Genomic DNA, 25,990 nt, shown 5'->3' on the forward strand with positions numbered 1-25,990 from the left:
TGTTTCTGAGATGGTGAAATTGGTGTGGTAAACGGAATGAGATTCAGATTTAATAGAAATGGTGAGGTTCAAAAGGTTCAGTTTGGAATTTTTTTTTATTTGTTAAATATTATTTGATTTTAATATTATTACTTTTTATATATATATCACATCCGTGTACTGAGTACACAGCTGGAGCCTCTCATTTTTCTTTACCTCAGTGTTGAACACACAGTTATGAAACAATAGGGGGTAGGTAATAAGTAAGTGAAATTACTATCTTATCCTTTATATTTTGTTCTATGTAATCACTTTCTATTTAAGTCAAGAGGGGCATAATAGTCATTTTGTATGTCAATCCCACAATTATATGAGCTCAACAGGTACAATAATGCATTGCATTTCTGTTGCCACATATGGATGAAATTCATGACATGTAATAAATGGAAAAAAAAATTAATAATATTTTGTAAGATTTACGTTATGATTTGTATTTTAAAATATGAAATTTAGTGTATTTATTCCTTCTTTATTAATATGTATTTTAAAAGTTGTTGACTTTAACAAAATGTTAGAAAAAAATTAAAAACGTATTTTACAAATGAATTGATAGAAAAATTAATTGGCAGAAAATAATTGAGACATAGGTTTATTTTAGAAAAAATTATTTCGAAAAAACAATTATTCAAAAAAATTACAAAATAAAAAATTAATTGACAAAAAAATCAATTTTTAATTTCAGTATTTTAAAAATAGTTTGGTTATTATTGTTGATAAAAAATATGGATATCGATATATGAGTTGTGTGTTTGATGATAAATTATTGGTTGAATTAAGTTTTGAAAACTATTTTCAAAACACATCACCAAACAAATTTTCACATTTCACATGTCACATCAAACTTTCAAAACTTAATTCAAAATACATCTTCAAAACACAATTCAACACTCTATTTAAAAACCATAACCAAACAAATTTTCTGCACTCGAATCATAATCCTACAACTCACAAACTCAAAATACAACTCATATTCTCAAATCACATTTACAAAACACAACCAAACGCAGGCTAAGATTTTTTGAAAAATGATGGTGTGAAGTGAGAAGAAATCAAAAAATTGAAATGTGTGTGGTGTGTATTGAGAAATGATGTGTACTAAAAGATTTGATGATGTGTAAATAGAATCACCCAAATGCAGACCCGACTACGTATTGGTTTGGCATGATGGGTGGGGTGAGTTGGGAGGTTAAAATAGTCATAAAAAGACAAAATAAACTTTTTGATTTTAGGCTAAAAAATGTCACATCTAAATCATAATAATTTTATTTTTTTTCTCACAAAAAGTTAAAAAAAAGAGAGTCTATTTCAAATGAGGTTTTTTTAACCTTAGACTAAAACATCGTTTGAGAATAGTTTATTTTAGAAACTTTTAATTTTTTTGGCTAAAATATGAGGTAAATGAGGCAAAAAAAATATGTTTTGAATATTTTTTTATTTTTTATGAAAATATGTGTAAAAAATAGAAAAAAAAATCTTTGACTTTTTAGTATAGATTGTTAAATTTTTAATTTTTTAAATATTTTTTTAACTTTTAAACTAAAATATTAAATTGCTAAACAAAGCTTAAAATAACTAAAAAACTTAAGAATTTAAAAACTAAAAAAGAACTCATATTCAAATTGTTTGAAATGATTTAAATAAATATACTTTTTGATATTTAATAAAAAATATATAAAAAAATAAAGCAATAATATGACTTAAAAAAAATAAAAAAATAAAAAATTACTTATATAACATACGCCAAACAATATAAAGACAAAATGTGCAACCTCGTACAGCGAATCAAGGCAGGTTCGTGTTCCGTCCGGAATGGGTCCGGTCTTGCTCCCAATTATTTATCTCCATTATTAAAAACTTAATAGGTAAATTATAAATGCATTTTATGAGATTTATTTAAAATATAGATTATTTTTTTATAATTTTAAAAATTATAAATATTTTCTTGTTAGAATTTATTATTTAATAGAATTAATTAAAAAAATAAAATTTATAATTACCCTCCTATATAATAATAAAATTATTTAAATTATTTAAATTATTAATTGAAATATATTTCTAATTAAAAATTATTAATTGATTTGATAATTTGTTTATAAAATGAGCGATTTGTTATGAAATTAGAAAACTTAAGAAATGGAATATAATTGCCAGAATTACATGGAACAATTTATATTTTAATCAAATCTCAAAAATGTATTTATAATTTATCCAAACTTAATTGACTCAAATACCCCTGTTTGTTTTTTAAAATACTACCAAATTCTATCAAAACCTTAAGGGTAAATTACAAATACTCTTTAAAGTTTACTTAAAATATATATTATTCACTATGATTTGAAAATTATAAATATTTGATTGTCACAAAATTTATTGAAAAAGTAAAATTAATAATTATTATATACAATAATAAAATTATCTGAATTATTGTTTAAAATAAATTTATGATATCATTAAAAATTATTAATTGATTTTTTGATTTATTAATTAAAAGAGACATTTGTTAGGAAATTCAAAATTTTAAAGGCGAAATGTAATTTTTAAAATTATTTTAAACAAATTTTAGAGGCCGATTTGTAATTTATCAAAATCTTAAAGATACTATAGGGCCTAATTTATCGAGTCCAAATCCCTTCTTGATTTCTCTCATTACCTCATCACTTTTGGGTTATTGGGCCTATTTTTGCGCGTTGATAATTCGAACCGTTTATATTTTAAGATTTGTCGAATATATTATACCTGTAAAAAATTAAATTCATCAAATATCAGAAACTACGTGTTCGGATCATTGAACTACAAACCATTTTTAAAAAAAATTTTAATAAACAGTTTTTCGAACACATATTTTCTGATATCTAAATAACTTAATTTTTTACAAATATAATATAACTTAATAAATTTTAAAATATGAATAAATCGGATCATTAAAATTGAGTCCAAAAATAAGACCGACCCTGCAAGTAAGAAGTTAAGAGAGATCTCTCCTAACTCTAATTTATCATCCGAGAAAAAAAAGGGGGAAAAAAAAGAAAAAGAAAAAAAAAAAAAGGAAAGGCGGTTCCATGCTGGTTTTTGATTGTTAGGCCGACCTAGGGTTTTGAAACACGACTGCATCAGAAGATTTGAGGAAAGAAAAGAAGGAAGACGAAGAAGAACAAGAACAAGAACAAGGCCAAGGCTAATCATCTGTCGACTCTTCTCTCTCCCTCCCTCTCTTCGATCCAGGTACCCTCCTCTCTCTCTCTAGGTTGTTTTCTCTCTCCAATCTTTCTCTGAATTCAAAGGTCAGCGCTCCACAAATCCCTGTTCTTTTCTATATTTCTGAGAATGTTTCATCGATAATTGCGCAACAATGTTGAATTTAGCGCTTATCAACTATTTAGAACTTCAAAAATTTCTTCTTTGGATTGAATACAGCTTTTATTTGTCTTCGCTGTGATTGGGCCTATTATGATATGTATTTTTTGTGAAGAAATTGTGTGTTGAAGAACTTATATAGTGCTTAAATTTACGTTCTTTTGGTGGGCTTATGTAGTGGAAGTGCTACTTTTTTGCCTTCTGACTTATTGTCTAACCCCATGGTGTATTCCGAATTTGTGTTTCCAAGGGAATTTTCAGTGAATGTGATTTTTTAAACACAGAAATCATGTTGAGCAGCCTATAAGTTAAGAGTGCTGCTAATTTTACACCTTTCATTTAGGAAAAAAAAAAATTATAATTTTACCCTAACATTTAAATATTAAGTTTGTCTCTATACCTATCCTCCCTAACCTCACCCTCCAGCCACCACCAGCTCCAGCCGCCACCCTACTCCCCGCCTCTCCTCACCAACCCTGTCCCTCCTCCAGCTTCCCTTAGCCATTCCCCAGCCTCACCGCCATTGCAGCACAACTATCCTGCCATCCTTGCTTGCTACGCTCACAACGCCGTCACCCTTGCAACCCCCACGGCCCCCAACCCTCACAATTCCCACTCCTATGACTCTGACTGACACAGAGAGAGAGAGAGAGAGAGAGAGAGAGAGAGAGGGAGAGGGGATTGCTTATGAGAGTCAGAAGGGATGCGGGTCACAGACACAGTGGTGCATGGGGGAGAGGGTGTTGGTGGGAAGGGTTGAGGTGTGGCGGGGGTGCTGGGAAGGGGCTGTGCGGTGGCGGAGGAGGATTGGTGAAGGGGGGCTGCGGGTGGCTGAGGTGGAGAAGGCGGTGGGTGGAAGTGGGGAAGGGGGTTTCCAGAGGAAGAGGTGCAAGGGGTGTGGTGCAAAGAAAGGGGTGGAGTTTGGAATATGGTGGGGGTTTAAAGAAAAATAGGTGGGGAGAAATTTTGGAGAGTGGGTGCAAATAGCATGATTTGTAAGTTATTAGCTTTTTAATTTTCCTCTTTCTTTTTTGTTTTGGGTATTTTTTTTGGGGTACCAGATTGGCATTTTCTGAGATATCTTAGTCTGTTAGTGGAGTGCTTTGCATGAATTTTCAAAGCCTTGGAGGTGCCATTCGCCTGTAACTGTTCTTGTAACATCCCATATAATTGAGATCATCAATAGTATCCTTTATTGTTTCCATCTGTTCAAACCTCATTCATATTCTGTACAGCTGTGCAGCATCATGGGTTATTTAGTTGTTGCTTCAGTAGCATAAGTTTTTTCATATTCATTCTTGTATTCTATATGCTTTGAAGGGTGTTTTAGTGTATTAGCTGTCATGATTCAACGTTACTCTTGTTGACTGGTTTACCTCCCCTTCTTTTATTGACACATTTGTCATTTTACTAGAATGTAAAACATGCTTGATTTGTGCTTATAAATTCTATGGTTCTTGCTTGTGTGATTAGAAGCTGCCCGCATGACCCTGGGCATATTTCTGGTAAGATTTATCGAGTGATTATCTTCCAGTCGTCAAATCACGTAGCTAGTTGTGTATCCATTTCTTTTTTTTCCCTATGGAAGAATGTATTCTAGTGTATATCATGAAAAGAAAAGAGAAAAAAAAGAAAAGGAACACATATTTAGAAGACATTTCTTTGGCAAAACTGATGCATTTATGCATTAGATGTTCAGTTTCAGGACATATACCATGGGTACAAATCTATGCTGGCACCTGCTATAAAATTCCTTCTGTTAGTTAATCCCAAAGCCCACAAACAAATGTTGCGAGCTTGATTCCTTTCTTCAAAAGAGGTTTGACTAGTCCATTACCATGTCCTATGCACCAACACCCCAAAAGTTCCAATCTTCCAGCTAGTCCTTACCCATACATCAGCATTAAGAAAAATAAAGAATAAAAAATAAATCCTAGAATGGAGTCAATGACGAAGAACAATTAAATCTCAGTGTTGGTTTGCCAAACACCTTCAATCTCAGTCTATAATTAAATCTAGATTCCCAAATTTTCAAAAATTACATCCACTAGCTGCTCCTCTTGTGGGATATGTGTACTGATTAGAACCAAAATTGGAGGGGGGGAGAGAGAGAGACATGCAGAAGGAACGAGAAATTGTGTGGTGGTCGCAAATAATTGGTCCTGAAGTTTAACTTGTATTGTAAATTTTTTATAATGAAAGGCATAAGACATTTTTGTAAATTTTTTATACAAAGATGATATTTATTGGTATGCATCATGAATTGTTGTTACCTTTATTGCTTATGTTGACACTTTAACAACATTGGTTCCCATCATTATTATAGATTATTTGGATCCAGTTGATTTCTGGAATTACATTGGCTTTGCATGCACAAGTTTTGTATTGTCAGGAAATAATGAGCTAGCATAGTTGACTAATAGACCATAGTTCTCACAACTAATGAGGTTAACTTACCAGAAGTTGAAGATATGGGCTGGCCCATGGGGTTTGTGGTTTGTGCTGCCATAATTTCTTTTTGGACAATACATTCTTGAGAGAGAGTGGTGTCTCTCTTACCATTAATGGAACCTTTGGACTTATTAGTTTCAATAAGTTCTTAAGACATAGAGCTGTTTTGTACTTGCTAAAGTTCCTGAATGCAAGATGTACATAGAATTTTAAGTTGACTTTTGATTTAGAATTTGAGCAAAGTGGTTTGTTTAGGATTAGCTAGAACCTATTGTCTACTCAAATCTTATGATTATCTATTGTGCTAGTTCATTAGGTTGTGGGCACAAATGAGTAATGGTCTTGATGGGCCGGAGACATAATGATGAACCAAAGATTGATTTTGAAGAAAGTGAAAGTGGACATGAATGGGATAAAAGGGAGAGGGACCGGTGCAAGTGTTGTGTGTTTTCCTTGCCATGCTGTGCAATTGGACAATTTTCATATGTGAAAGTATAGTCCTTTCAAAGAAGAAACAAAGGTTTGGAATTTCTTATTGACTTCAATGAGCATGAGTGCCAGTTAGGTGTTTACAATATCAATTTGGAACTTGAAGGACCTTGCAGAGTGTATAGATTTTAAATTGGCTGCAACCATTTACAAATTGATTATTTATGTTGCTGCAATATTTGAATGTAATAGCCTGCTTTGGGTGAGAATTTGAGATTAAATCTCTTGTAATATAATATGTGATACTTCGATTGTTGACAGTGCCAATGCACACACACATCCATCTATTTCTTAATAAATGAAAGCAACAAAGGGTACTACAAATGTGCCCATGGGGTATACAAAAGCAAAAGGCAACCACATAAGATAAAGAAATGCTAATTAGAAGTGAAAGGAGCAAAATCCCTTGATTTGAACACAAGTTGCCTTAAAAATGACAGAAGTAACAATGGTAACAACCATTAAAACAAGTAACATAAGCATTTTCTTGAGCTTATGATTAGATGTTTCCACACCCTCAATAAATTTCCCATGCTACCCTTGAAAATGCTTTAAAGAGGAGAAAGTAGGGACACTTTTCCTTACTATTGTAATTTTTGTATCCGATGTTCTCTCCATTCCCTACCTTAAGATGAATGAAATATGAAATATGAAATATGAAAAAATGTCAAATCCTTGAGTAATGCACTTCCTTGGAGATTTAACATTTGCCCTGAAAATTACGTGAGAATCGCATCCATTCTGTTGAGTCTCATATTTTCTATTAATCACAAAATGCCTGTCGGTCAATCGGGAATCTCCGTAGTCGTTTACCTAGCAATAGCTTATTTTTAACAATTATATTTCCAATGGTTGGACTCCTTTTACAACTAACTAAATGATATTTCTTCCTCTCATCACAACTTTCCCGCAAAAAATCTCTCGTCACCTTTTCAATTCTGTTTGCCATCCTAAGTGGAATCTTAAACATTGATTAGAACTAAACAAGAACACTAGCCAAGATTGATTAAACTAAATGTTAGAAATTGTGGAACACCTAATTAGGGTTGAAGAGATACGAAAAGTAGAGAAAAACAATAAATAAGAATTGTAAATCTCACACACACGCACGAAGACACAAGATTTACGTGGTTCATCCCAAAACTAGGGTTACATCCACAGTTACTGTGGTTTCTTTATGATCAGAAAGACTTACAAATGAGATACAAAGGTGGTTGCCACTCCAGTTAGATTCGTGGTCGCGTGATTAGTGTCCAGTACTTATCATGATTCACACTGCCCAACACCGAAGTGTATTTTCCTCCCTTAAAAATCAATTTCCTTCATTTTTTTTCCTCCAATCTTAACATGACGGGATCCTGAATATCATCACACTTTGGATTGTCTTCTAAAGGTAACCCTAAATACTTTGAGAGGTAAAGATTCAATAGGACACCCTAGCAATGTAGCCTAACCTATTTTACTATTTGGAGGATAATTGATACCCACAATGGACCATTCTATTCTCTTCAGTTGAAGGAAAAAAATATGGTGTCATCTATAAACTGTAAATGAGACACAAACATTATCCTTCCCAACTAAAAAACCTACCTCTAAACCTAAATTTTTGGTTTTATGAACCATTCTTGCCAAAACATTCACCACCATAGTGTATAAGAAAGGACATAAAGTGTAGAAATTTAATGTATAAATAGAAATAGAGAATTGTATTATTGATTGATATAATGTTATATGTATTACAATGATTCATGATTCCTATATATAGAAGAGGGTGAGTGTGTAGTAGGTAAGGAGTAGGTGAAGTGGAGGTGGTAGTGGTGTAGTGGGTTAGGTTTAGTGGAGTAGGTGAGGTGGTAGTGGTGTAGTGGGTTAGGTTTAGTGGAGTAGGTTTAAGTGGGTGAAGTAGGTGATAGGTTTTAACAGCCCCCGCAAACTCAAGGGGGATAGGAACTAACCAACTTGAGTTTGGAGAGAGTTACAAAACAAGAAAATACATAAAAATAAAAGAGGATAGGTGACACTGTATGGTCGTGTCAGACCATTGGTGAAGACACTGGATGGTGGTGTCATAACGTTGTAGAGGACACGGTATGGGGGTGTCATAACGTTGTAGAGGACACTGTATGGTGGTGTCAGACCGATGTAGAAGACAATTTATGGGGTCATGTCGGACCGTTGTAGCTGACAATGTTGTGACAGTTGTTGTGACAGTTTACAGAGTCTTGCTGGACCCTTGTAGAAACTAACCGGAATCAATGTCGGGACAATTTACAGAGTCTTGTCGGACCCATAAAGGAGCTAACCGGAATCAATGTCGGGACAGTTTACGGAGTCTTGTCGGACCCATGAAGGAGCTAACCGGAATCAATGTCGGGACAGTTTACAGAGTCTTGTCGGACCCATGATAAAAGTTGCACCCTCAAAAGGTGTGCCCAATCTTTCAAAAGGCGTGCCATCAAAAGGCGTGCCCAATTCATAAAAAGGCGTGCCATCAAAAGGCGAGCCTAAGTCATAAAAAGATGTGCCGGACATGATGGCGAGGCACGTGAGTGCCTTGGCTGGCACGCCCGTTTGTCGTCTGGCGTCAAGGGCGCGCGATACGCGTGGCTGCCTCGCTATTTAACCAAGGTTGATGCTGAGGCTGAGGCAGACAAAAAACTTCTGAAAATCCTCTGAAAAAACTCTTCCTTTGCTGAGAGAGAAACTCTGTAATACTCTGTAACCAACCCGTCTCTGAAACACTCAGCAACATGGCCTCTTCTTCCCGTCCAGCTACCCAGAACATGGCCTCCTCTTCCCGTGGTCTGCTCACGCTCTTTCAGAACTGAACGAGTCCACAAGAGAAATAACTAGTGCGGTGGCCAGTGAACCTCAACCAAACACCTCTGGTTTTGCTCCGTTGAACTTTCTGATGCGGTCGGTGGAGCAAAAAATGGCGGTGCAAACTGATATTGAGGCCAATCAGTATACTCTGAAGTCATGTGTGGAAACCATGACTGCGGTCACAAACTTGTCGCACCGGCTGCAGAGCAGGACAAATGAGGTGCAACAGTTAAACTCCCAGCTGGCTCTGCTCCAACGCATGTATAAGGATGCGCGAGCAGAGATAAGTGTGCTAAAGACAGAAAACAAGGAGCTGAAGCGGAAGGCCACCGTGATGTTCCGATTTGGAGGGCCGCCATATGCTGCAGTGGAGGAGCAGAGAGTAGTGATCGTGCCCAGTGGAGTGGGAAACACGGAGGCAGCACCGGCAAGGGCCGCCCAGGACGGAGGCAAGAAGAAAAGACAGGCGGCAGAGTAGAGAAGAAAAATCCCGCCTGTGTATGTGGTTGTTTGGGTTTTGTTTGTTTGGTTGTTTTTTTTTTTTTTTTTTTTTTTTTTTTTAAAGTAAAATGGTGATCGGGGTGAGGCCCGACATGAATAAAATAAGGGAAGGTTTGGTGTGCAATTCTGCCTTTGTTTGTTATTTTATTTTATTTTTTTTGGTTGAAATAATAAGAATAATAATAATATATAAAATAAAGTGTTGTGCCACGTCTTGGGCAGATCAAATACTTTGGAAAAAAAGTTGAAAGAAAAGTTGAAAAGATGAGAGGAGAATGGGACAAGCCCATGTGAGTGTGAGTGAAAGTGGGGTTTAAAGAAAGTGAGGTTGATTAAAAAAAAAAAAGATAGTGGGTTTGAAGAGAGATGTATGCATGTGTATCAAATCGTTACAGTGCTCCATTGTCTTCAATCCTTCCCTGTTTCCTGATTCAAAGCACTGTAAAACTTTGGATCTTCAAGTGGGTTGAGAAAACTGAGTGGTTTCATGCCAAGAGAAGAGGATTGTGAGGAAGAATACAGAGTTACGATCTCTAGGTAGAGAAAATGCCAGAGATCGTTGATGATTCCGGCAATGTTTTGCTGAGAAAGATAAACTGAGAGAAACCTCTGAAAAATTCTTCCTTTGCTGAGAGAGAAACTCTGTAATACTCTGTAACCAACCCGTCTCTGAAACACTCAGCAACATGGCCTCTTCTTCCCGTCCAGCTACCCAGAACATGGCCTCCTCTTCCCGTGGTCTGCTCACGCTCTTTCCAGAACTGAACGAGTCCACAAGAGAAATAACTAGTGCGGTGGCCAGTGAACCTCAACCAAACACCTCTGGTTTTGCTCCGTTGAACTTTCTGATGCGGTCGGTGGAGCAAAAAATGGCGGTGCAAACTGATATTGAGGCCAATCAGTATACTCTGAAGTCATGTGTGGAAACCATGACTGCGGTCACAAACTTGTCGGACCCTTAAAAAGTCGGATGTGGATAAAATTTTAGCGGATTAGGTTGAGGTCCGGCGGGCAGCCAAGGCGAAGTTGCCGCCCGCCGGTGAAGCAAAAATACTAGTTTCTAAACCTGCTCTGATACCATGTAGAAATTTAATGTATAAATAGAAATAGAGAATTGTATTATTGATTGATATAATGTTATATATATTACAATGATTCATGATTCCTATATATAGAAGAGGGTGAGTGTGTAGTAGGTAAGGAGTAGGTGAAGTGGAGGTGGTAGTGGTGTAGTGGGTTAGGTTTAGTGGAGTAGGTGAGGTGGTAGTGGTGTAGTGGGTTAGGTTTAGTGGAGTAGGTTTAAGTAGGTGAAGTAGGTGATAGGTTTTAACATAAAGGATCCCCCATTTAAGGTTTCTAAAGGCCTTAAATGTAGAGGCTGCATTTCCAGTAATTAGGAGTATTTATTGAATAAACACTATTTTCCATGCATCTTTTATGCAATTTTTTAGTGTCTTAATGTTAATGCCCTCTTCCTTCAGCGTATGTTATTGTATTTGTGTATATATTCTTTAAATTTATATGCTATCATTTCTGTTATGTTTTTGTTTTTTAGCCCATACATGGGATATTTATACATACTATACATGCACATTGATATGGAGAACAAAGAATGGGTTATGGATACATTGGAGGCACATCAATGAATTAGTATTTCTTTAACGTTGATTGCATTTTGTGAGAATATTAAAAAAATCCAAAACAATCTTTAATGTAGAAAACTCCTAGAAATTCATGTATGTAGAGTACACCACAAAGAATTCTAAGGTTTTATATTCCAAAATCACCCCACCACTATACCCCCGGGTTATTCTATTTGAGAGGATTACTACCTCTAGAACTGCTTATGCTACAATGCTACTTCCATTTTCCTTTACCCTCACATACTACCACTGCCTAAGTGCCAGTGTTCCCATTCTGCTCTATTTTACTACCCCCGTCATTTATGGACCATTTAATTTCTACTATCTTGCATGATCTCATTTGGGTTATTAGTTTGTTTTCTAACACAGTGAGCATGCAGTTATCCTAAACTTTTTTTCTTGGCTGCTGTCTGATGTTTTGTAATGGCATGATGCACATTTTTGTCTAGCATATTATATTATTAAAACTTATAAAGTGTATATCATATATCAAAAAATAATTTATTTATAGAAATAGTTCAATGTATTTTTGTCTGACTATATTTTTAATTGAGTGGATGTTATTGCACAGGGTTTGCCAATTGTCATCAATGGCTCGGTTTCTCTGAGATATTGCCAAGACTAAGTCGTATATTACTGTTAAATTTGAACTTTTGGATTTATATCTGTGGATAGGGATTGATCCTGTGGGTAGAAATGGAAATGAAGTTCGCAAAGGTATTGGATAGTCGCCGTAGAGTTGTGGTTGACTTGAAGAGAAAGCGGGCAGCCCGATGCGAAGCATATTTCACCAGCACAGCCCGCAACGTGTTATCAAAGCGGACCACCTTGAATTCTTCCATTCATAAACTTGGCAAGCGGAAGAAATTGGATGGATCCAAAAGCAAATGTGGTTGCTGTGCTTCTCAATTAAAAAAATCTTTACTTCAATATTATTCCAATTTTATACAAAGTGGGATCCCGCAACGTTTGATGTTTTATCAGAATGGCGAATGGAGTGATTTTCCTCAGGATTTTGTTGGTTTGATTAAGAAAGATTTTCAGGTGAAGAAGGCAGTCACTGAGGTGGAGTTTAATGGTCATCCTGTTGTCCTAGATTTTCTGCATATGATGAGATTGGACTTGAAGACGGGTTCACAGCAGCCTATTTCTTGGATTGATGAAGCAGGTAAATGTTTCTTTCCAGAAAACTTTTCTGGCGATGACGAACTCTATGAGTGCTGCCGCCATGACTTTGAGAAAGATCAGGAGCATCTGTTTTCAGAGCCTCATGGCTACCAGGATATCAGGCTGCAGCTTGAGATCGAAGTGAATGGATCAGATTTTTCTAAATTCAAGGAATATAGTGGAGAGTCAAATGCGCTTGTTAAGCAAATTCAAGTTGATGAGAATCCCACCAGTGACCATTGTGATGCAGAAGTTGAGGATAGTTGTGTGAGAGCATCTGATACAAAAGTTGATGCAGCCGTTGGGGGAAATCAACAGATAGAGAAAAACCTGGTTGCCAGTATTGATGCTATACACGGAGCTATGGAATCTGACATTGTAAGGAAAATATTTTTCATGGGTATGGGTTCATCTTCTATTGCAGACATTGTTGACCTATATCAAGGCTCGAGTACTTTGATGCATGCTCAATTGGAGCAGTTCCACAAGCAGGTTGAAATCACCAAAAAATATCGTGGGGATGCAAATGTTCGATATGCTTGGCTTCCTTCTACTAAAGGATTGCTGTCTAGTATCATGAATTACGGGCTTGGGCATTATGGAACATCTGAAATTAAAACTGCATATGGCATTGGTGTTCATCTTTCACCTGCAAATTGCACTATTACCAGGTCAGAGTATAATTGTCCTATCTATAAATTTATTTTGAACTACAGAAGCTGGTATGAACGTTTGAAAACTGTTGACATAATATGTTGGAATGGAGATTGAGTTTCTCTTCCCTTGGGGAATTACTACCTCCAGTGATAAAACTACAATTTATCTATCCGAGGGGTACATTTTATCAAGTAATGCCTCTTTTGCCACTGGGATCCATTTGGATTAAACAGTTAAGCTACCATAACTTGTATGTACACATTGTCATGACTATTATTTTTTCAGAAGATTGTATATATTAAGGTTCATATAATGATATATTACATTGGTATAGCTGGTGCATCTTTGTCTGGAAGGAAGTTGGTCTTCAATTTTAGCTGGTTCAAATAAATCCGTCAATTAGATTTAGTTAACTCTTATGCATGAATTGGCAATAGTTCATTGTAATTTGCGCGTGGTTCATTGGGATCTTTGTTCAGAGGTAGAGTTGGCAATGAGAGGCCATGGCTGCCCACACTTTTTTTCTTCTTCTTTGCATGAGTGTATGTAACATGGCCAAGGCCTTGCTGTCATTTCCTTGTGGAGAAATAGTGGGTTTTTGTCGTTAAAGTTTTTGTTTTGGTAGTTTGAAAACTTAAAAATAGAGCTGGATGTGACCAACCTAATGGATTTGTTTGAGCGTTTGAATTATTTAATGTGATACCAGTAGTACTAACTAGTGAGATCTCTAATTATTATTATTATTATTTTTAATGTTATTTTTTTTAGTTTTTCGTTTGTGATGCCACTGTTTTATGGTATCCATTTTTATTCTTAAAATGTTTGTTTTTAATATTACTTGTTCAAGTTATTGTAAGTTGATGAAAATGGGATTTTTTTACAGTGCAAGTTATTGTGATGTTGACGAAAATGGGGTGCGACACATGGTGTTTTGTCGTGTAATAATGGGAAACATGGAGCTTGTTCATGCAGGATCTAAACAGTTCCATCCCAGTAGTGAGCACTTTGATAGTGGAGTTGATGATCTTCAAAATCCAAGACATTACATAGTATGGAATATGAAGAAGAATGCTCATATTTACCCAGAATACGCTGTTAGTTTCAAGGTGTCTTCTGATGCTGAAGGTGATTTTACCCCTTAAGTTTTTCGTTTGTCCAATGGCCTATGCATTTTTTTTGTTGTTGCTAATATTGCACTTGTCATATATATATATATGCTATTCAGTAAATTGATTTGTATTACTAATAACAAATTTGGATAGTCTGCGGCCAGTCAGTTGATCTCTGCCGTACAGTCTCATTAAAACAACGTAAAAGTTCAGGCTAATGGACTTAATTACATTAAAGAGATATGGCCTGTCTTTGTAGAGGGTTTATCCTTTTTTTGTTTGGCATTGTATACATGTTTATTGACTTTCTTTGAAACTTTCAATCACCTTGCACTACTTGCTATTTTTATACAGGTTTTCTGGTTAGAAATGAGAACAAGCTCGATATTTTGGGAGTCACTACTTGTTCTCCAGAGTCCCGGGTCCAGTTATGGTTAGATTCATCTCCAGCTCAATTAGTAAGTACACACTCAATTTGTTGAAATCTGTTTATATATTTTCTGATTAATTTTTATATTATTTTATTGACTTGAAAGTAAATAAAATTAACTGATGCCATGAATGATCTGGGTTTTCACAGCTAGAATCTCTTGTAGTTTGACCCTGGTAGGGGTGGTTTGTAAGTTGCTAGATATATGTATATGTTGCTATTAAGTTAAGCTTCTTATTGTTAATTTTGGTTTTATCTTGTCGCTGAATCTGTTATGTTTATTTATTCCATCAAAATGCGACTAGTCTTGACCATTTTTCGCTGGCCAAAAGTTCTGTGGTTGAAGTAAAATATTCTTGGCTCAACCCTCTTATGCTGATTAATAGTTTAGAGAGGACTTGTTCTTGGGCCATGGTCTGCCCAGCTGAGATATTGTCTTGTGCTTTAAACAGCTTAGTGTGACTTGGCCCTGACATTCAGTTCATTTATTGATTGTTTATATTTGGAGCTGTTAGGATTGATGTTGTATCTGCAGGAATTTCCTTTTCCTTTAACATTTTGTTTATTTTCTAGGGATTTAATTGCCATCAGGTTCCCGTTGAGAGGCCTCAAGGGAATGCTGTTAATCTGGGTTTAAGCACTACAAAGATTCCTAGGTCCCCTTGGATGCCTTTCCCAATGTTGTTTGCAGCCATCTCAAACAAGGTCCCTCCGAAAGACATGAAACTAGTTGAAACTAATTATGAGTTGTTCAGGGTATGTCCAGTGAATGTTACCTGTTAACTTCTGTTTCATCTTTAGATTTTTTTTGGTGAGTATTTCATCTTTAGATTGGATGTTCCTTATGTTTTTTCGCTCTTTTTGTTCAATTCCCCCACTGGTATTTGCCAGATGAAGAAGATCACTCGGAATGATTTTGTTCAAAAGTTGAGGTTGATAGTTGGAGATAACGTGCTGAGGTCCACAATAACCAATCTTCAGCCTAAGGTAGGGGTCCATACTTCTTTCTAACTCTTTTTAGTGTTGAATTTCTTTTGTGGTGTGTAGTGTGGCTACATAATAATCAGCTGTTGCAGCTGCTGCTTTTGATAGATCTTAGTTGGATTAACACTTGAAAATTTCTCTGTAACCATATATATTCATGAGATCTTTGGGTTATTCTATATCAGGGATTCAGATGTGGGTCTGACAAACTTAACCCATTGTCCCTGTGATTGATTTGAATAGAAGTAGCTAAATCAGTTGCACAATATTATATTGGACAGTATGATTACTCAATTCTAGAAACACTTCTGCATTTAGGATATTTTTGATCACTCATTAATCTCAGTTGTTTTGGGGTGGTCCATTTATAGTTTGGTTTGTTGTACTTGAACAGTTTTGGTTTAAAAAGCTGCTACATATGGAGTTGAATTCCTGATTGCATTTCATAAATTGTTGAGTTCAAATGATTTATTTTGTGAACCATATGATTGGAATTTGAAGTATACCATCAAGATTTTCAATGGCACTGTGGTATTTGAGAGGGAGCAATAACGATGGAAAAAATTATGGTTATGCTTATCACATTTGAAAGAAATGAGCTTCTCTAACTTTTGTTGAGCCCAAGGCTTTTGACCTTGCAATTTGAAGTGTACCAGCAAGATTTTCAATGGCACTGTGGCATTTGAGATGGAGCAATTACGATGGAAAAAATTAGGGCTATGCTTATCACATTTGAAAGAAATGAGCTTCTCAAACTTTGGTTGAGCCCAAGGCTTTTGACCTTGTTTATTTCTCTTAGCTAAGAAATTCCTCTCATGGTTGGATGGTCAGAACCTCATTCATAAATGTCTCAGTTAAGTGTTTTTGATGCCAAGGACCTCTCGTGTTGTCTTTGGGCCAAAACAAAATGACAGCGGATCTATAACCTCTTCTGAAGAAGTTGGAGAATTTCAAGTTAATTAAAGAAAAAAAAAAACCATGTAATTTTGATTTTGTGGAATTGTTAATAAATACATGCTTGGAGATAGCATACATCATGGATTCTTTACCAATGCTACTTTCATCTAATTGATCACCAAGAAAGATAAGCCCATTAAGATTAGTGACTTTCATTCCATTAGTTTAGTCACTTGTATAAAAGTTTAGCTGAAGTGTTATCAATGAGGCTGAGAGTAGTTTTATGGGACACTCTCTCTTCCTGTTAAGGTACCTTTGTTGAGGGTAATCGGATTTTAGATGTAGCTTTGATAGCTATTGAGGTAGTGGAAGATTATAGAATATTTATAATGATGGAGTTATTTTTAACGTGAGTTTTGGAAAAAAATATATGATTATGTAGAATGGAGTTTTTTGGACTTCGTTTGAAAACAAAGAAATGGAGAAAGATGAACAAAATGGATTCAGGGTTGTTTGTCGATTATATCCTCTTGTAATTTATTGGTTATAAATTATAATTAATGGTAAGACGGACTATAGTTGTAAAGCCACGAGGGGTCTTTGGAATAAGTACATTAATATTAATTATTTCCGTTCCATTAGTTCAGCCACTTGTATAAAATTTTAGCTAAAGCTTTATCATTGAGGTTGAGAGTATTTTTTTGGGACACTATCTCTTCCTGTCAAGGTGTACCTTTGTTGAGGGTTGTCAAATTTTAAATGTAGCTTTGATAGCTAATGTGCTAGTAGAGGATCATAGAAGTTTCTATGAGGAATGAGTTATTTTTAAGGTTGATTTTGAAAAAACATATGATTATGTGAAATGGGGCTTTTTGGATTTTGTTTGAAAAAAATGGATTCAAGGTTGTTTGTTGACTATCCTCTTGTAATTTATCAGTTATAGTTAAAGGTAAGACTGATGATATTTTTAAAGCCATGAGGGGTCTTAGGCAGGGAGACCCGCATTCTTCTTTTCTATTCACTCCAGTTGTTGATGTTTGGGCACGATGGTGGATTGAGCAAAGGAGGCAGGTTTAGTGGACAGATTTGAAGTGGGAAGGGATGGTTTTTGTATCTCATTTACAAAATGTAGATGATACCATTTTTTTCTTCTAGTGAAGAAGAGAAATTGGCTAATTTGTTGTATGTTTTGAGTAGTTTCGAATGATTTTAGGGCTTAAGGTAAATTTTATTAAAAGTGCTTCAGTTGGTATTAATTTTTCACATAATGTTTTATAAAGATTGTCCGGGTTGGTATGGTGTCCAATTGAGTCCTTGCCAATGAAGGATTTGGGACTTACTTTAAGGGACAATGTTGAGGTGGATAAGCTTTGAGCTTTGTAATTGAGAAGATCAATAAAAGAGGGACAATGTTGAGGTGGATAAGCTTTGAGCTTTGTAATTGAGAAGATCAATAAAAGATTGGAGGGGCGGAAGAGGGCTTGGTCCGGTTTTCTTTCTACGATACCCATTTGTACTGTCTTTTCTATCAAGGACTATATGTCTTTTTTATTTTGCATAATGTCTCCATTCTATAAATCGAATTGTTAGGGGGAGGGGAAGACCTAAATTGACATGGGATGCAAATGTAATAAGATATATAATTATTATATTTAGCTAAGCATATAGCCCTTGATAGAGCAAAATGGTGAAAAAAGGATTTGTGTAGAGCAATGTTTTAAAAAGTTCTAGGCACATTGATGCGCTAAGGTCTCTTGGAGCCTAAGCGTGAGGTGCAAGTCGTAGAAGATAAGAAAATTTTTGATATAGGCAAAGTTTTCAACATAAGCAAATATTTCTAGAATTTCAAAGAGTATAGAACAACATTTAATATTCTAAAAACTATAAAAATAACATTTATAAAAAAAAAAAAAAAACCATAAAAATAACATTCAACATTCAATAAACTTCTAAAAAATAACATTCAATATTACTTTACCCAATACTATCTGTCTTCCTTCATCTATTTATTGATATCATTCACTTATTTTTTTAGACAAGAAACTCGCATCATATAGTAACTTGGTGGTTTGATTTTAAACCAAAACCAAATTGCTTGATAGCTTCAATCATTGGTCTGAAATTGTCATAATTCATTACATTGAAAGAAATCCTAAAGTCATATAACCATGTTGTAATCCCAAAGTTTTTGCTCAATGCCTAGGGCATTTTTTGACATGAAAATTGGGCCTCAAAGCATGTGTTTACATAAGGGGCAGTGATTCCCTTTGGCCACACACACAAAGAATAAGGATGGGGCAAAAATTTATTTTAAGGTCATGAGGCGTGTGCCTTGTGCCTCAGCCTAAGGTGTGCGCCTTAGAAGCCTTTTCTATAACAACTCGCTTCAAGCTGTTTGAGGCGCCTCAACTGCGCCTTGCACCTAAGTGCGTGCCTTTTAAAGCACTGGTGTAGAGGACCCCACTTGTGTGGGTCGCAGGATTTGGTTCAGTTTGGTCTGGTATAATGTGTCCATTGCTTACATTTATTCTTCGTATGTGGCTCCAATTTTTTAGGATATCAATTGTTTTTTTAGAAGTTTTAATGTGCAGAAGACCAATGAATTTGCTTCGTTATTATCTATTTTTGACAATGTTTGATTGCATTATCGATCTTTTAATAATAGGATGTGGACAATTCATTCTTTTGGCTTGTTTTCGTGTAAGTTGTCTGTCATAAAAGCATTGATAATCTAAATGTTCATTTCTTTGCACCTCATAAAATGATTTGGAGTACATGCAGTGCTTTTTAAGTTTAACATTTGTGCATGGTCTCATACAATTTGCATGGTCTCGTACCCCTCCTCAAGTTTTTGAAAAATACGTTGTTATGCTTCAAGAATGCCCCTTTTTCAAAGATTACTGATTTATTATGTTAAATAAGTTCTAGAAACTTCCAACTGTCAAGAAAAGGTCTCTTTTCAACAAAATCTCCGTAATTCACCACTTTAAATGTTTTTTTGTCTAAAATTTTCTTGTATAAATTATATATTATTCCTCTCTCCTCTCTCATTTCTTTCTCTACCCCTTTCTATCTCTGTGTGTGTGTGTGTGTTTGCATCTTCATGTAATTTCATTTTCATCTTTTATGGAGCATATGATAACATTTTAGATCATCATGATCATCATGTTCAGGAACTAAACTGAAATTGAATGAACAACCAAAAAAGAACAAAAAAAACATAAACTTGAGCATAATTTTAACATATAATTTTGGAATTACACTGATCTTAAGTTGTCTTGCAACTAAATAAAAATTTGGTTAAGTTGGATTGTAATAAATTGTGCTAAGGTTTCAATTCAATGTTTCCCCGTCAAAGGGAAAATCTTGGCTCTGCCATTGGGTGTGTCATGTGTCGGTTCCATGAGGTGAGCGGCCACTTGTTTCTGCATTGGTTGGTAGCTTGGCATTATGGTATAAGTTGTCTCGGTGTAGATGGATTGGTTAGTCTAGCCTCTTATGTTCTTATGCTTTGGTTATTGTGGTGGTTGGAGAGACATGATAGAATTTCAGGATAAGGTTGAGAATGTAGATGATCTATTGGATAAAATTTGTTATTTATTTTCCTTTTGGGCTCCAATGACACCTTTGTTTAAGGGAATGCTCTTGTTTTTGATTTCATGAGAATTGGAGAGCCTTTTGTGATTTGTAATTTTCTCTTTACATTTTCTTTTTGGTAGGCTCCTTGTCTTTGTTTTTTCTTATCTCTCTTCTTGCTTAATTCTTTTTTTTTTTTTTTTTTTTTTTTCTATTTCTTTGATTTAAAATATAAAAATTTATGATTATTTGTGTTGACAGTTCTTATTTAAAGCTTGGTACTGGTTATTTGCCATTGGGCCATATAACCAACTAAGCCTAGCCTAGTTGGCCACCATGACTCTTTGAAGGGGGAGGTCATGGGTTCAACTCTCCCCAAGAGGGAGTTGAATTAGGAGGCAAGCACTTGGTACTTTGCAAGGGTGGGGAGGCTAACTCCCATTGGTGCTAATCTAGCAACTGACTTTGTCCGACCAAAAAAAAAAAAGAAAAAGAAAAAGAAAAAAGGGCCATATCTATAGGCTCAGCAAAATCTTGAAACTAAATTTAATTCTTAGAATTTTTAAGAATGGTCTCACATTTGAATTTGAGTATTATTCTTGAAATTATGGGACTGAAAATAATAATTATCGCGACAATATTTCATATCGTACTAAAAAATAACTACAACTATATTCAGTAAATTGCCAAGTGTCCAGTCCCAAGAGTCTTCTGTCAAATTTGGATTGTTGAATGGAGATGGCATTATGCATGATGTGTTTACTTTTTCACATGATTGGTGTTGTGTGTTGGTCAATTGTGTGACTTGTGTCAGTATTAGTGGTGGATGAGATGGTGGCATTGATGGGGTTAGGGGTGTTCATGAAAAATCGGAAACCGACCCACCCGCCTGGACCGACCCGAACTGAATTAAAATGGACGGTTTCGAATATTCAACCGGTCGGCTGCGGTTTAGTTTGGCTGAATTTTGCGGTTTCACGGTCGGCAATGGTTTTATATAAATTATTGCGGTCGAAACCGACCCGACCGAATTCTTCAACATAAGCAGGCAGCTCCTATATTTTTAATATATATTTGTATAATTGTTTTATTTTTGGGAGAAGTGCAAAGCTTCCCCAAGAAGCTTTCTAATATGATGACATGTATTTCAACTATCAAAGCAAAAAAAAGTTGTCCAGCAGACCTTCATTTCCTCTCCTTTTCCCTATATTTCTCTCTTCCCCATATTTCTCTCTCTCTCTCTCTAATCTCTCTCTGTGTGTAACGTAAACCCACATTCCCTCTATATTAGATGTCTTTTTATATCTATGATTTACCCATTTTCAAATTCCATCTCTTTCCAATCTCTCTCTCTCTCTCTCTGATACTTTGTGAGGTGTTCATCTATCCTTCAAATCAGAAGCTCCGATGCTGGTGGTGGTGCTCTCTTACTAACCAAAATCGTAGGTATGAATTTATTAGTTTATTTGTTTATAATGTTTTTGATTAATTACAACTCTTGATTGATATTGTGTTTATGATTAATTTTTTATTAAATAACTGAAATCCTACGTGGATTTTGTATTTTTAAATTTTGTTTTAAAAAATGCACTAGATTTAATATATATATATATTTTTAATTTTTTGTAGACTAACATAAACCCTACATGGATTTTTTTTTTATTAACAAAAACCCTTGTTTTAAGTCATTGTTTTTGTTTAAAAGAAGCTAAATGTAAAAAATCTGAATGCTCATGTGTGGTTTTTTTAATTTTTTTATTGTGTGGAATTTATTGTTTTTGTTTGTTTGGTTAACAAATAATTTTTTTTATTATGATAGTTTTTTAGAATTGTAAAGTTATACATTTAATATTTTTTGCTAATTATATTTTCAATTGTAAAATTGTCTATTTTTAAAATTACTAATATTTTAACTTGGTAATAAATTAAAAATCATAAAAAATGTCTATTTTCATAATAAAATTGCTAATGGTGAAGGCCCAGTTATGGTTTGGCCCAACTATCACAGCCCAACCTGTGAAACCGATTGAATTCGACCGTCAATCCGATTCCTATGAACGGACGGTTTCGAACCATCATTCGGTTGAAATCGGATATTAAAACACTCAATCCGAATATGTTCAGTCGGTTACCAGTTGATAGGTCAACCCGATCCGATCCGACCCATGTGCAGCCCTAGATGGGGTGGTTTGTTAATCATGAAGCTAGTGGTGAATGAGATGCTTCAATTGGGTTGGTGTTGATGTTGGTTCTGGAACTGGACATGTTGGTTGGCATTTATGCATGAGTGGGGACTTAAGTCTGGTGTGGATGTGATGGTGGTGGCTATGATATAGTGTACCCTTCATGGTGTATCAAAGATTGATGTGCTTCTGGTATACTTTCCCAGCATCGAGGTGGTAATGAACTTACAGTTTTGTTCTCTTGTATTATACTATCTGGTCAAATGGTCATACTATGTCCCTTTGATGTGTTTCTTAGATCCTTTCTTACTCTTCCTTTCACTTGACATGCAAAGCAGGCATTTTTGCACGGCTGTTCATGCAAGTGTCTCTGTGTATATATTTGCGTGCATCGTGATCTTTTTCCCCATTAACCTCCTTCCCATGTCTCACTTTTGACTAGAATGCAAAACATGTATAAGATAAAGAATGACCATTACCAAGTGCTAGTACAAAACAGGTTCTTTAGAGAGTAGGATTTGGTGATAAAATTCTATTTCTTACTTGTAAGAGATTTGCCTGCGGTTAATAATGGCAAGTCTCTTATAGGTAGGGTTGCAAATGAACAGAGCCATTCGTGAACAGACTCAAGTTCGGCTCAGTAAGGGTTCATTCGAACTCGATTCGTTAAATTTTTATTGCGTTCGAGCTCGAGCTTGTTAAAATCTTAATAAACAAGCCTAAACATATTAAAGCTCAACTCGTTAGTTAGGCTCGTTTAATATTTATTTAAAATAAAATAAATATATTATTTATATATTAGATTAAATAATGTAAAAATATGTATAAAAATAAGATAAATATTTTATTTATATATTTAAAAAATGTAAATGTAAATAATAGCTAACTATAAATAATACATTTATATAATAGTGATGGTAGATATTATTATTTTGGTAAAATATTGACTTTTTTGTTAGAATGTTAATATATATATATATATATATTATAGATACAATATAATAGTATAATCAAAATTTCAATTGTAACTTTAGTCTCATACGCAAGTATGAATTTATAATTTTTTTTGGCTCGTTAAGGCTTGTGAACAGGTTCGAGCTTGAGTCAAGTTTAAGCCAACTTGGCTTGAGCTCAGTTAGTTAAATTTTTATTGGCCTCGAGCTCAAACTTGTTAAAATCTTAATAAACATGCCCAACTATACTAAAGCTCGGCTCGGCTCGGCTTGTTTGCAGCCCTACTTGCTAGTAAGAAAATATAAAACACTACACAAGAATCTGCAAACAGGTTTTAATAGTTTGCTGCTTTTAATGGCTTGACATCCTGCTATGCTATGCTTGAAGGTGGCTTTATTATGTAAATATGTATTGATTAGAAAGCTGCTCTCAATTCATCATGTATGAACTGGGATCAAGTGATCTGACCTTATCAGGATTCTGCGGTTAGTGCGGAATTCTCCAGGCATTTACAGTTGAGAATCCATTTTATTGCTTTTGCTAGCTTGCAATATTTGCAATTGTAATTTTTGGTTGAATTAAACATTTTTTTTTTCTCTATTTCTTTCCTTTATTATTATTATTATTGCCATTACTGTACTGATATATTATACAACTTCTTGTTGGTGAAAGATACTAGTCACACATTGATTATTCAAACTGTACTGACTGCATAGACTGACATTAGGGTGTTAACCTTCTTGTTTTTGTTATTTTTAATGCAGTGGGGTAATTGTTTTGATGCATGATTCTTGTCAGGAAAACAACAAAACTCCATTTGGAAATGATGGCAAGCAAGGCACTGTAAAGGTTGGATTTGGCATGGATCAGGTAAAGTTTGATATGAAATCTTATTGTGCATTTGGCATGGATCAGGTAAAGTTTGATTTCAAGTCTAATTGTTCATTTTGGGGTTTATATTCCAATCCATGGATCATAAGTGATTGAACAAAATATTTTAAAAATTTTAAATACAAAAACTCAAAAACATGATTGTTAATATTAATGCAAAAAATGTTTTTTTTGTTTTTTAATTATTTATGACAATGAAAGTCATACTAATCATAAAATTATAATAAACATCCAAAATATAAATATATTAGTAGAGTACCAACCATAGATAATAGTGTTATACATAAATAGGAATCGCAATTATAGTTTAATTGTAAAGCTTCTACTAATCATAATAAACATCAAAAATTATAAAATTATAGTATGACAATGAAAGTCATACTAATCATAAAATTATAATAAACATCCAAAATATAAATATATTAGTAGAGTACCAACCATAGATAATAGTGTTATACATAAATAGGAATCACAATTATAGTTTAATTGTAAAGCTTCTACTCATTTTGGGACACAAATTCCATGCCATTGTATAATTTGAACACCAATTTGATTCTTCAACAACAATAAATACACAAAGTTAAAAAAAAAAAAAAAACTGGTTTTTTAAAAAACAGAAACATCTTTTTTGTGTTTATGTTTTTCAGCCTTATTTATGAACTGGGACTAACTATTTATAAACCAAAAAAATTACCAAACAAGTTTTTATGCTAGTTTTTAAAATTTTTGTAAATATAAACAAAAAAACTAAAAACAAAATGGTTACCAAAAGACCCTAAGAAATTTAGTTTTGATAGATAGACTGGTATTTTATTTTGTATATGGTACAAGTAAAATGAATTATTTTCATAAAAATGGATCACAAATTTTAGTAATTTAGTATCTCAGTAGGATCAAATTTACATGGATTCCAGTTTGATCTGACTATAATCAAATCAGAATTGTCTTTAGATTTAGGTTGGTTTTCTACCTTGGTTGGACCCATCAACAGTCACTTGTTTAATCTATTTTGTCAACTTCTCTCTTTTTTCATGTGCTTTTGACACCTACATATCATGACATCATGACATTAAGTCATTAGCAAAAACATGTTTTGCATGCTGTTGACAGTTGTGTCATACTCCTGTATGAGGATTATGTGTTGATGAGTGTTGAACTATGTTACATGGATTTGGGTACGACTGTTGGGTCTGGCTATGTATGCAAGTTCTGTTGGAGACACTGTTACTAAATATGCTTGCTGGGTGAACACAAAACTACACATTTACCCAAGTGTCTAAGGTCTGACACGGATATTTTTTACATTTAGGGGAGTTGATGTATAATAGGTATTGGAGACACTGTTACTAAATATGCTTGCTGGGTGAACACAAAACTACACATTTACCCAAGTGTCTAAGGTCTGACACGGATATTTCTTACATTTAGGGGAGTTGATGTATAATAGGTATTGAACTCGGGAACCTATGTGGTCTGAGTTCTGTCATGGATTGAGGAGTCTCATGTTTTGGTTCGTTAATGCTGGTCTTTGTGATCCTATTTGCAGGTAATGTCAAATTTCAAGAGTGAATTGGTTGCACCTAAACAAGAGCTAGGAAGTTCAGATGGCCTCTAAATGACCACACACCTATTGTTTTTTTTTTTGGGTATGGTCTGTTAGGCTCTTTTAAGGACTGCGGAGTTTCATATATTTGGTGACAACGTATTTGATGCTTTTGTGGTATAAATGTGTCGACATGAACATGTGAATATTTAGTTTAACTGTTGAATAGCTTTAGGTTTGAAGTACTATGTTAAACTCATTGAAGTTTTCTTCTCTTATTGATTCCTGATTTCAGTTTA

At 34.6% G+C, this 25,990-nt stretch overlaps 1 protein-coding gene and 1 long non-coding RNA gene across 20 annotated transcripts; both read left to right on the plus strand.

Moving 5' to 3' along the window:
• On the plus strand, window positions 1–25,990 carry LOC114270291 (inactive poly [ADP-ribose] polymerase RCD1). Of its 19 annotated transcripts, none has more exons than XM_028211746.2 (9): window positions 3,023–3,261; window positions 6,153–6,364; window positions 11,872–13,138; window positions 14,008–14,249; window positions 14,588–14,691; window positions 15,237–15,419; window positions 15,555–15,650; window positions 24,056–24,127; window positions 25,695–25,990. In XM_028211746.2, the coding sequence occupies exons 3-9, from the start codon at window positions 11,997–11,999 to the stop codon at window positions 25,761–25,763; spliced, it is 1,908 nt and encodes a 635-aa protein (XP_028067547.2). In that variant the 5' UTR covers window positions 3,023–3,261; window positions 6,153–6,364; window positions 11,872–11,996; the 3' UTR covers window positions 25,764–25,990. The 19 variants fall into 19 exon arrangements, 7 of the variants coding, with proteins under 7 accessions (XP_082752004.1, XP_028067546.2, XP_028067549.2 ...); XR_014344803.1 differs by having other exon boundaries at window positions 3,029–3,261; window positions 24,022–24,127; XM_028211747.2 differs by having other exon boundaries at window positions 3,029–3,261; window positions 6,161–6,364.
• Window positions 16,266–18,469, plus strand: LOC114270292 (uncharacterized). The gene is made up of 2 exons (XR_003631904.2): window positions 16,266–17,903; window positions 17,962–18,469. It is a non-coding gene; the product is annotated as an uncharacterized LOC114270292 (long non-coding RNA).

This window comes from Camellia sinensis, chromosome 11 (genome assembly GCF_055761805.1).
Source record: "Camellia sinensis isolate YWXY chromosome 11, ASM5576180v1, whole genome shotgun sequence".
Lineage (NCBI taxonomy): Eukaryota > Viridiplantae > Streptophyta > Magnoliopsida > Ericales > Theaceae > Camellia > Camellia sinensis.